This window comes from Rana temporaria, chromosome 3 (genome assembly GCF_905171775.1).
Source record: "Rana temporaria chromosome 3, aRanTem1.1, whole genome shotgun sequence".
NCBI classification, from domain to species: Eukaryota; Metazoa; Chordata; class Amphibia; order Anura; family Ranidae; genus Rana; species Rana temporaria.
This window is the reverse complement of record NC_053491.1, coordinates 422,699,010-422,710,791: the sequence shown is the minus strand read 5'-3', so window position 1 is coordinate 422,710,791 and position 11,782 is coordinate 422,699,010. Positions and strand designations below refer to the sequence as shown.

Here is an 11,782-nt window from a genome sequence, read left to right as displayed (position 1 = left end):
GAATTTATTGTGATTGGAGTTTAATCAAGTCCTTCCATTTCTACACGTGGCGTTTACAAATATATGGACTTTATTGTTATGTATTGGACTTTATTTAAATCACCTAAGAATTTATCACGTGAATTTCTTTATTGTATTTACTAATGCTATGTGTGTTCCCATGAGGAACAACCATTTTACGTATTAATTTGCCTAAGCACTACACAACTTTTTTCTATGCACTGCACAGCAGGGAGGGAAACACCCAAATATTGATCTCAGTTTTACAATTGATCACTGGTGAAGTGTAAGCCCCTCCCCCCTCCTTTCACACCAGTGGACCGAACAGGTTTGCCTGTACGTTTCAGGTGGACCCAATCAGACCACCCATTGTTCTCTATGGGGAAGCAGATAAGCTTACTATGAAAATCCTATGGCCATTGGTTCTCCCCCATTTGCCTAAACCAGGTAAATGTATAGGCAAGTCCTTTAAACTGCTTGCCGACCAGCCGCCGCAGTTTTACGGCGGCAGGTCGGCTCTGCTGGGCGAGAGCACGTAGATCTACGTCATCTCTCCCAGCAGCCAATAGGGGCGCGCGCCCCCGCTCGCGACTCGAGCGCGCATGCCCAGTGGCAGCGATCGCTCGTTACAGAGCGAGAACCGGGAGCTGTGCGTTTACACAGCCTCCGGTCCTGTCAGGGGGAGAAATGCCTGACCATCTGTTCATACAATGTATGAACAGCGATCAGTCGTTTCCCCTAGCGAGTCCACACCCTCCCCCCTACAGTTAGAACACACCCAGGGAACATACTTTACTCCTTCCCCAGCGCCTAGTGTTAACCCCTTCCCTGCCAGTGGCATTTTTTTAGTAATCAATGCATTTTTATAGCACTGATCGCTATAAAAATGCCAATGGTCCCAAAAATGTGTCAAGTGTCCGCCATAATGTTGCAGTACCGAAAAAAAAAAAAAAAATAATAAAAAAAAAAAAAACACACAATTGCGGCCATTACTAGTAAAAAAATAAAAAATTAAATAAAAATGCCCTAAAACTACCCCCTATTTTGTAAACGCTATAACTTTTGTGCAAACCAATCAATAAACACTTATTGCGATTTTTTTTTACAAAAAAATATGTAGAATACGTATCAGCCTAAACCAGTGTTTCTCAATTCCAGTCCTCAGGCCCCCCCAACAGGTCAGGTTTTCAGGATTTCCCTCAGATGAAAAGGCTGTGGTGATTATTAAGGCAGTGAAACTGATCAAATCACCTGTGCAAAATAATGGAAATCCTGAAAACCTGACCTGTTGGGGGGGCCTGAGGACTGGAATTGAGAAACACTGGCCTAAACTGAGGAAAAAAAAATGTTTAGATATTTTTGGGGGATATTTATTATTGTAATAAGTAAAAAATATAATTTTTTTTCAAAATTGTCGCTCTATTTGTTTATAGCGCAAAAACTAAAAAACGCAGAGGTGATCAAATACCAAAGGAAAGCTCTATTTATGGAAAAAAAAAGCCAATTTTGTTTGGGAGCCACGTCTCACGACCGCACAATTGTCAGTTAAAGCGACGCAGTGCCGAATCGCAAAAAGTGCTCTGGTCTTTGACCGGCAATATGGTCCGGGGCTTAAGTAGTTAAATCAAAACACACCTCAGTTTTGTTTTAAAAAGGGAAAATATAAATAAAACAAATAAGACACTAAAGTGCAAAATTTGAGAATGTTTATTGAATGCCATAAAACTAGAGATAAAAAATAGACTGTGCCAATATGCAATCCCAACCCAGAAGGTAGATAGTTAAAAATACAGAAGAAAAAAGGTGATCATTTACAGCTTATCGAGTGAAAATTGCAACTATTCAACACTAGGGAGTGGTGAAGTGAGCTTTAGCACAAGTTGTGTTACTGATCAGGTTAGACAACCATGTGTTTTTTACACCCATTTAATAATATATAAAAAAATAAAAGTGAGTGAATCCAAACCCATCACATGCAGAGAAAGGAGGCATTCTGTGGCTTTAATAAATAGTGACCAAGCCACAAATATCTACATTCACTGTGAAAAGGCAACAGGTCCACATGGTCATTGTAAGATGCACATAGGCTAATGAACAGCTTATACAATATAACTTAGAGGTTTATAACTTTTATTCACACATTTCCCCAAATGGGAAAAAAGTGAATCCTGAGTGAAAGTTGTGAAAAATCTTGTGTGAAGACATTTATAAATAAATCTGTTCTTTTGGGAGAGTAGGCCCTCATTCAGTTAACTGGCTTGTCATCAAGTGGCCAAGTCTTAAGAGTAGAAGCCTATGACAATCACATTGCCTGTCAGTAAATAAGCATTCCATCTAGTCTATCCTTACAGCTGAAAGAATGGAGTTTCCCCTCTTGATCCACAAAAGGGGGACACATAATGCATTACTATTGTTCAGTGGACCAGCACCTTCATAGTTCTAAATACCAATCTGGCCCATTTCACCAATACACCCTTTGAAGAAGGTTTTTGCCATGTTGGGTCTCCTTGTGTACTGCATAGTTTTCACCTTCATTGTTGTCCCAGTATTCCTTGCCCTGGCACCAGAAGGAGATACAGAACTCCGCATGTTGAGCGCCTGGTGCCAGCGGAAGCCTGAAAGAAAACATATCAGTCTCCCGTCCACCATACGGATCACGGAGATAAGAGCACAGAAGGTCATAGTGGCTTTGCCAGTGGTCATAGCTCACTCTTAGAGTGACCCGTTTCTCATAGCCAAGGTTACGAACTTTTATAGTGCCTGCCACCGCAGCCCCTTGGACCGCACACTGCTCCAGGCATACCTGCTGCTTGTTGAGCTTAGCTTGGAAGCCAGTATAGTCATGAGCAGGAGGCTGAAAGTCCAGTGTGTACGATGAGGTGGAGAAAGGACGCAAGACTCGCAAGGAAGCCAATGCAAGTACCAGGGGATCCTCATCAAAGAACGAGCGTGAGAAATGGCGAACAGTAGTAAGAGCTAGTCCAAGGGCATCAGCAAAGACTACACCCTTTTTACGGGTGTCAGGGGGACGAGGAAATGAAGCCAGGCATGGTCGAAGTGTTCCTGTAGATGGACGACGCAACTGTAGTGGAGGAGGTGGACTGAGACACAGACACATGGAGAAATCGCCAGGCATGGTGCATACAGAAGTGAAATTGGCCTAAGAGAAAAACAAAGTAACGAAGCATTAGTTTGAACTGTCAAATGCATTCCCCATAGCTACATCTAAATACATCTCCCATTGTTTAACCACCATGGCTGTATTACCGAGTCTGTCTCGGGGTAAGATTTCAATACCAAAAGCGGTATCCCCGAGACTCGGGATCGCCTCGCAACATCCACAGGCACAAGTTACTTACCTGTCCCTGGATCCTGCGATACATCCCAGCCATGTGAGCGAGCGGCGTCCTCGCTCGATTCACACAGTGCCTTTGATCTCTGTTCCCTGCGACGTTACGACGCACAGGGGCGGAGAACAGTGCCAAATTCAAAAAAGTAAATAAACACAGTATACTGCATGTAAAAAATACACACCCCTTTGTCCCTAGTGGTCTGCCCAGTGCCCTACATGTACTTTTATATAATAAAAACGGTTCTTTCTGCCTGCAAACTGTAGATTGTCCATAGCAACCAAAAAGTGTCCCTTTATGTCAAAAGTGATTTTAGAGCAGCTAGAAAACAGCGATAATAAATTAGAATCACTTGCAGAATTGTGCGATAGCGATTTGTGGGGAAATTCGTCATAAAAAAATAAAATTACAGCGACAATTCTGCAGCTGAGCAAATTTCAGTGTTTGATTTGATTACATTATTGAATATTTTTATTATAATAACATTATTTGTTATAATTATTAATAGTTTATTATATTATAATTTATTATTTGGTGTTTCAAACTTTATCATACCCGTTACGTCTACTAGACTCTTGTTTGGACAGATTTAAGTGAGTTATTCTTAAGAATTGCAGGCCTACAGTATAAAACGCTTAGTTTCCATGCAAAATAATTGTACCGCCTTTGGTACAAAATTCCAGACATAATCATACAGCCAGGGAGGTTAAAGTGGAAGTAAACCCATCGATTTAACAGTTAGGGCCCTTTCACACGGAACGGATCAGTAATGATCCGTGTGTCCACAAAGCTCAGCGGGGATCCTCTGTAAAATCCCCGCTGAGCTGGCAGCTGATAGGGGGGTCGCCGCACACTGTGCAGGGACCGCCCTGTGTTTCCTCCGCTCTCCCCTATGGGGGAATTGGACGAACACGGACCGTATGTCCTTGTTCATCCGATCCGGCAGAAAAATAGGATTTCTTCCATCTGCAAATGCGGATCTTTGCAGAGGCGGACAAATTACGAGTGTCAGCGGATGTTCATCCGCTGACACCCGTAATCACATAGGGACCCATGTATGTCCCGTTTTCATCCGCAAACGGACGGATGAAAATGCAGACATACGGTCTGTACGTGTGAAAGGGCCCTTAAAAGAAATGTGCCAGGAATGCAATTGTCACATTGGTTGTGCTCTCAAATCACCCAAAGGCCGGTGTCATAACGGATCACACGTGCAGCATCGTGGCAGTTGAAGATGGCAGCTTCCTTGGCTGAAAATGATAGGAGGGTTTACTTCCACTGTAGGGAAACTTGTAAAAGTCCATCTTAGAACAGTTGTCCCTAAAAAGACCTAAATGCTCATCTCTTACTACCCCACATCACCAACCTACTCCGATGACTGAGCAATCCTCCCTCCCCTGATGTCTCTGCAGTAACTGACAAAGCCCGGTGTACTGATCTTTTCTGCACTCCATGAATCCCTCTCCGCTGATCCTATATAACTACAGAAGGACGTAGAGCAGTGTTTCTCAACTCCAGTCCTCAAGGCGCCCCAACCGGTCAGGTTTTTAGGCTTTCCATTATTTTGCACAGGTGATTTGATCAGTTTCACTGCTTTACCACAGCCGTTTCATCTGAGGGAAATCCTGAAAACATGACCTGTTGGGGCGCCTTGAGGACTGAGTTGAGAAACACTGACATAGAGGGCAGCTGAAGGAACCACAGAGTGCAGTGGAGATCCAAGAGATCAGCACACCTGAAATTTCAGGCTTGGGTCACTTTTTAAACAAAAAAGAGTGGTCAGCGGCTAAGGCAGAGAAGAGAAAGAAACCAGCTTCTCCACAAGACAGACATTTTATATTCCCAACAGTCACTTAATGATCGCTCCATGCAGCGCTGCATTCGTATATGTATAAAGCTTTGTGTTTTTTCACCTCAATGCATCCTACGCATTAAGGTGAAAAAACACCTTGCACTCTCAAATCACCCCCGTTTTACTTGCCTAAACCACAAAACTCTGGGCGCGATCCCACAATGGTTTCCCCCAGCTTGAGGCAGCTCTTTATTGGAGATAGCAGTGCAGCCATTGGCTCCCGCTGCTGTCAATCAAATCAATGACACCGAGTGATACAGTTGGTTGCTATGGCTGCCAACTGTATCACGGGAGCACACCCGCAAGCCAGCCCCCTTGGGAGAGCTGTTGTGGGGGAGGAGCAGAGACAGACACCGAGGGACACCAGAAGACGAGGATCAGGGCCACTGTGCAAAAACTGCACAGTGGAGGCAAGTATGGTATGTTTGTTATTTTAAAAACAAATAAATACCGCAATGTCCGCAATCGGCAGTGACAGAGCTCTGTGTAAACACAGAGCTCTATGTCCTGTCAGGGAGAGAGGGGACTGATGCCGTGTCCCTTGTACATAGGAATACCGATCGGTCACCTCCCCCCACAGTAATAATCACTCACAGGGAATACATTTAACCCCTTCCTTGCCCCTAGAGTTGACCCCTTTCCCTGCCAGTCACATTTATACAGTAATCAGTGCATATTTATAGCACGGTTCGCTGTATAAATGTGAATGGTCTCAAAATAGTGTCCGATATGTCTGCGGCAATATCGCAGGCCTGACAAAATAAAAAATCTATCCCCTACTTGGTAGGCACTATAACTTGTGCAAACCAATATATTATAACAAAAAGTAAAAAAAAAAAATTGTTTTCAAAATTTTCCTTTTTTGTTTAAAGCGCAAAAAATAAACCGCAGAGTTGATCAAATACCACCAAAAGAATCCTTTATTTGTGGGGGGAAAAAATAAAAAATTATAAAAATATAAATTTGGGTACAGCGTTGTATGACTGCGCAATTGTCATTTAAAATGAGTCAGCGCTGAAAGCTGAAAATTGGTCTGGGCAGGAAGGGGGTTCAAGTGCCCAGTAAGGAAGTGGTTAAGCTGAAAAAGCAGCGTTGTATACATGCCGCAGCACATGCCCTCCTGTCACCTTCGGTGGGTGGTACCACCCGCTGACCTTGGAATGGGCTGCACCACAACCTCATGCAATAGACACAACATTTACATTAAACAAGCTGTGAAGAGGAGATACAGTGAAACCTCAGATTGCGAGTAATATAGTTAACGAGCGCTTCTAAATACAAGCATATTTTTTTTTAAATCCTGACTGTTTGCGAGTGTTGTCTCGCAATACGAGCTGGATTCAAGCCACAGCGGTGTGCAGTACCGCATTTGGCCAGAGGTGTGGGGGGGGGGCCCCCGGAGCAGTGCGAAAATGCTCTGTTCTCTAGCCTTTCCGGGTTCACTAGAGCTGAACAAGTATTTCAGAGGCCTTCCTGCGCCCCTGATCTCTGGCCACATGCGGTATTGCATGCCATTGAAGTCCATGCAGAACAAATTATTTTCGTTTACCTCTATGGGGAAACTCGCTTTGATATGCGAGTGCTTTGAATTATGAGCATTCTCCTGGAACAGATTATGCTTGTAATCCAAGGTTCCACTGTATATTGCTACATAACCACCTGGCATACATTTCTAAAAAGCAATCGGTGCAAATATAGGCCAAAATCAGTTTTATACACCAGATCCTCTGCTCCCCCTGATGTGTAGTATCCCTTGGCATCCTCACGTCCTATGCAAGGCTAAGGACCTTTCATTGGCCTTAAAGCGGTGGTTCACCCTGCTGAACAACATTTCAGCATACAATTCGGCATCGTAGCGCGAGCTACAGTATGCCGGTCTTACATTTTTTAACCCCGTACTCACTGTTTAATCGTACATAGACGATTCCGTCTGCCGCGGGGAATGGGCGTTCCTAGCAAGAGGGAGGGTGATTGACGGCCGACTCTGGCACGTCACGCTCCCCGAAGACAGCCGGAGTAGGTCTCGGCTCTTCACGGCGCCTGCACACAGGCTATGCGCAGGCGCCGTGAAGAGCCAAGCCTATTTCGGCTATTTCCGGAGAAGCGTGACGCGCCAGAGCCGGCCGTCAATCACTTTCCGTCTGGATTGGAACGCCCATTCCCCGTGGGCAGACGGAATCGTCTAGGTCGGATTAAACAGTGAGTACGGGGATAAAAAAAATGTAAGACCGGCATACTGTAGCTCGCGCTACGATGCCGAATTTTATGATAGAATAAAATAAAAAAAAAAAAAAATTTTTATTCTAGGGTGAACCCCTGCTTTAATGAGGTCAGAAAACCTTAAAGATCACACAGGGAAAAGGAGGCAGCAGCAGGCGGTCAGCACACAGTCTAGGATCAGAGAACCAGATGAGCAAAACTGATTTTTCTACTCCTCTTACACATAAAAGCAGTTAACCCCTGCAGTCTAGGCACATCCCCACCACAAGGAAGAACTTATTAAAGTGTTACTAAACCCACAACAGTAAAAATAAGTTGGAACCTAAAAGGTTAATCCTTTACATTGTGTATAAAGGCCATTTGATTCGGTCTCTGACCTTCCTCTTCCACTGTCTCTAAAACCTAACCAGGTATTTATAGAGCCTGGGGACAGGCTGCACATGCTCAGTATGGCATGTATTGATAGATTTTTCTTCTTGGGAGGTTGCATGTGATTAGCACAGGGCCAATCAGCACTGTCCAGACAGAGGATCAGTGCAGTATGAAAACTCCTCCTACAAGGTTTACTAGGAACTGATAAAAGTCACAAGACGGCAAAATACTGCTGATGAGATAAACTAAAATTGCATTTCCATGTTTGGTGTACTGTGGGAGACCATATATATCAAATGCAGGTTCTGGGTTTAGTGACACTTTAAAGTGAATAAGTCTGTTCGCTTTTTTTTTTATTAAACATGTTAGTTACTTTTACCTGCTCTGTGCAGTGGTTTTGTACAGAGCAGCCCTCTTCTTCTCGGGTCCCTCTTTGGCGCTCCTGGCTCCTTCCTCCTGCTGGGCACCCCCCACAGCAAGCAGCTTGCTGTGCAGCCATCCTCCTAAACAGCTATATCCATTCACAGAGCCGCAATTTGGTCCTGCCCACTCCATCCCCGGGCTCACAGACTGATTGACAGCAGCAGGAGCCAATAGCTCCCACTGCTGCCAAAAGCCAATCAGGAATGCGAGTCCTCAGAGAGGTAAGGCTCTCGTGGACATCACTGGATCGGGGGGGGGGGGGGGGGGATACAGGAAAGTATTGCATAAAGGTAAAAAGGTTGTGCCCTTAAAACCACTAAAAAAGGGGTTGTAAGGCTTTATTTTATTTTTTAAAACATGCCATACGGTGCTGTTTGTTTTGCACAGAGTGGCCCTGAACACTGACTTCTGGGGTCCCTCTGCAGCTCCTCCCCACATCAGTTAACCCCCTAGGAGAAGCACTCTCTCGGGGGGCTACCTTACTGGCACTCTCCCGAGTCATTAATTCGGCATCCAGTCCCCGAATGCATGACTCAGCCCTGAGTCATTGATTTGATTGACAACAGTAGGAGCTAGGGGTGCAACGGATCATCACCGATCCGAACGGGCCACCCCGTTCGGATCGGCACACCACACGATCCGCAGAGCGCTCCGGAGCCTCGGCCGCAAGAAAAGTCCCCGGCTTCGGCCTAGCTCCGGAGCGGCGGCCATCTTGCCAGAGCCCAATGCATAGCGTGACACACCTCCCCGCACAGCACACTCACTGCAGACATGTGGAGAGTGGAGACAGCATCTGTGAGCTCCTGCAGGTAGGAGATCCGTTGCACCCCTAGTAAGCATGATTGTAACGTTAAATCTGAAAATGGCAGGACAGAGGGAGATAAGGGGCCAGAGGTATTTGTGGAGAGGCCCCCTAACAGCTGCATCTGTAATGGGAGGACATGGGGGGCAAGTGGACATCTTTCATTACACCCAACAAGAGTTTTAGATGCAGTTATTTTCATCACAAAACTGAGCTTATACCCTTAAATACAGCATTTGTAAATCCGACAGACTGTTTAAATGTTAAATTTAATGTGAAAATCAGAGGTGTTCTGTCACATTAGCAATAAACAGTCCGTCGGATTTCCAAACACTGTATTTTAAGCACATAAGCTCCGTTTTTAATCTAAAACTCTGGGGGGTGTAACAAGATTTGTCTTTTTGCGGATCCGATCCGTGACTCCTGATCCGAAGATTCGTGAGTTTTTTGATCCATTGCACCCCTAATAGGAGCCAATGTCTGCACTGCTATCTATTTAATCAAGAGCCGGGGGCCCCCATGGAGAGGGGAATAGCACGCCCCCGCCGAGGCAAATTTGGGGCTCAGGCTTGTAAAACGGGGGGGCGTAACTGCCAGGTGTTTTCACCTTCATGCACAGGACACATGAAGATAAAACAAGTTTACAACCCCTTTAAGTGTCATTGCGTTCAGCTTCCATGCAATCAGTAAGAATATTGCGCGGTCCAATCATCACTACAGGAATCTGCAGACAGGTCACAAGGAGAGAGCCGTACCATTGGCCAAGGCAAGCCAGAGATTATACAACTTTCTTTCCTAACATCACAGGTAGAAGGATAGAGACACATGTTCCCCTCCCCCCCACACCAAATCAGTCAGTATTGATGGGGAAATTCCTCACACAGCACTAGAATGTTCTACCACTAGGCAGCCTTTCCTGCCGGCAGAACACAATCACTGCCAATCACACGCAAAAAAAAATACAAAAAAACTGATAGGCTGGTTCACTGAAGCAGATCAATGGATCAACTTGTACAACTAGCCTGCCCAGAGAGTGAATCTCAGCCAGTCCCTGCAGAACCATCCAGGATTCAAGTCAAAACGATATGGAAAAGTACGTAAAACGGCATTGTACAAATCTTTGTAAATATTTTTTTCTTGAAATGTGACTATGTATATATGTGAAGTTTTAAATAAAGCTTTTAAAAACAAAAAAAACCTTTGGGACTGCCTCCAATTTAAAGAAAAGCTTCACATTTGATTTTGCTTCCTCCTCTTATCTGTACTACTGGTTGTCCTCAAACACTCGCATGTCCGGAGAACCCAGCGCCGTCCAATAAAACCTGCTGCGCCACCGCCATATACCCCATGCATATACCCCACCGCCATATACCCCACCCTCTATGCCAAGGTTACCAGGGGAACTCAAGCCCTCTGATTGTATACAGTGATGTGCTTACAGAGTGCCTGAGATCAGCCAGCAGTGTGCTGCACACCACCCGGGGATGGGAGCTTCAGGAACCTCATTCTCACCAGGAAGCGTGGTGCCAATATTACAGCTGAATTTGTACTTTTGATGATTTTTTTATTATTAAAAGTTGATAAAATAATCATCCACTACTTTATCGAATGAATTTGCTCTGCAAACAGATATTACCCCCCAAAATATAAATGGAGACGTCATGTCGCTCTGTACAGGGGGGGGGGGGCTGAGCGTCCCACACACATCTATACCAGTATCATACAATGGATGGGATCCATCTCCCCGAATTACAGACAACACTCACCGAAATGAAGAGGCTCGGAGTTCTCGGACCCCGATGGGTGTAATGAGTGGCGTGTGAGGAACACCGGGGGAGATGTAGATGGTAATTTGGGGGGTCCTGCAATGAAAGTGAAACACGCCCTCTTTGTTCCCCCACCGGCGTCCTGCGCCCACTGACCGCCAACACACCGGAGCACCGCTATAGCCTCTCTTACTATCATGTGATCAGACCGGGACAAGCCAATCACAGAGCACTCTAATTATAGGGGAGCCAACCAGCTACGGAGGGGCGGGGTCAGACGGATCTCCTACAGACCATGCAACTGTCCACCTGAGTGCAATCAGAGATCAGACGGCGAGAGGACGTCATCACAGGGGGAGTCACGTGTCCTCCGGGGGGGGGGGGTGCCCTGCAGAGATAGAGAGCCATGGAATACACAGAGCGACAGTAATAGAGTTACAGTGCATCATGGCTTCCAACTGTCCCTGATTTGGTCCCTCTGCCCTCCTCATTTGTCCCTCGCTGTGGTCTGATCTATAGAGATGTATATAAAATGCACTTTTTATCTATCGAAAAGTGTTTTCCAGCCCTAAACCTTTCATCTGGTTTCTAAATTGCTGCATTTGTAAATTCCGAAAGCCAAAATAAAGGAATATTCGTGGTAAAAAAAAAGTTTTTGTACAATTCTCCTTTAACCCCTTCCATACAGGGCATTTTCACCCCCTTCCTGCCCAGACCAGTTTTTAGTTTTCAGCGCTGTTGCACTTTGAATGAGAATTGCGCGGTCATGCAACACTGTACCCAAATGAAATCTTTATGTCCCCCCACAAATAGTGCTTTCGTTTGGTGGTATTTGATCATCTCTGCGGTTTTTATTTTTTGTGCAATAAACAAAAGAATAGCAACAATTTAAAAAAAAAACACAATGGGCCAGATCCACAGAAGAATTACGCCGGCGTATCTATTGATAAGCTGCGTAATTTCAAAGTTCCCGCGTTGTATTCTTGTTTCTACAAAA

At 45.1% G+C, this 11,782-nt stretch overlaps 1 protein-coding gene across 1 annotated transcript; it reads right to left on the bottom strand.

The window, feature by feature from the left end:
• Positions 1-1,689: 1,689 nt before the first annotated feature.
• Positions 1,690-11,011, bottom strand: LOC120933155 (protein phosphatase 1 regulatory subunit 3C-like). Its single transcript, XM_040346186.1, has 2 exons — positions 10,786-11,011; positions 1,690-3,160 (listed from the first exon to the last, which is right to left on the bottom strand). Exon 2 carries the CDS (start codon positions 3,134-3,136, stop codon positions 2,462-2,464), a length of 675 nt encoding a protein of 224 aa, XP_040202120.1. The 5' UTR covers positions 3,137-3,160; positions 10,786-11,011; the 3' UTR covers positions 1,690-2,461.
• Between the last annotated feature and the right edge of the window lie 771 nt (positions 11,012-11,782).

Coding starts and splice junctions, on each gene's coding strand:
- LOC120933155 (XM_040346186.1), bottom strand. CDS start 3,136: ATGCCTGGCGATTTCTCCATGTGTCTGTGTCTCAGTCCACCTCCTCCA.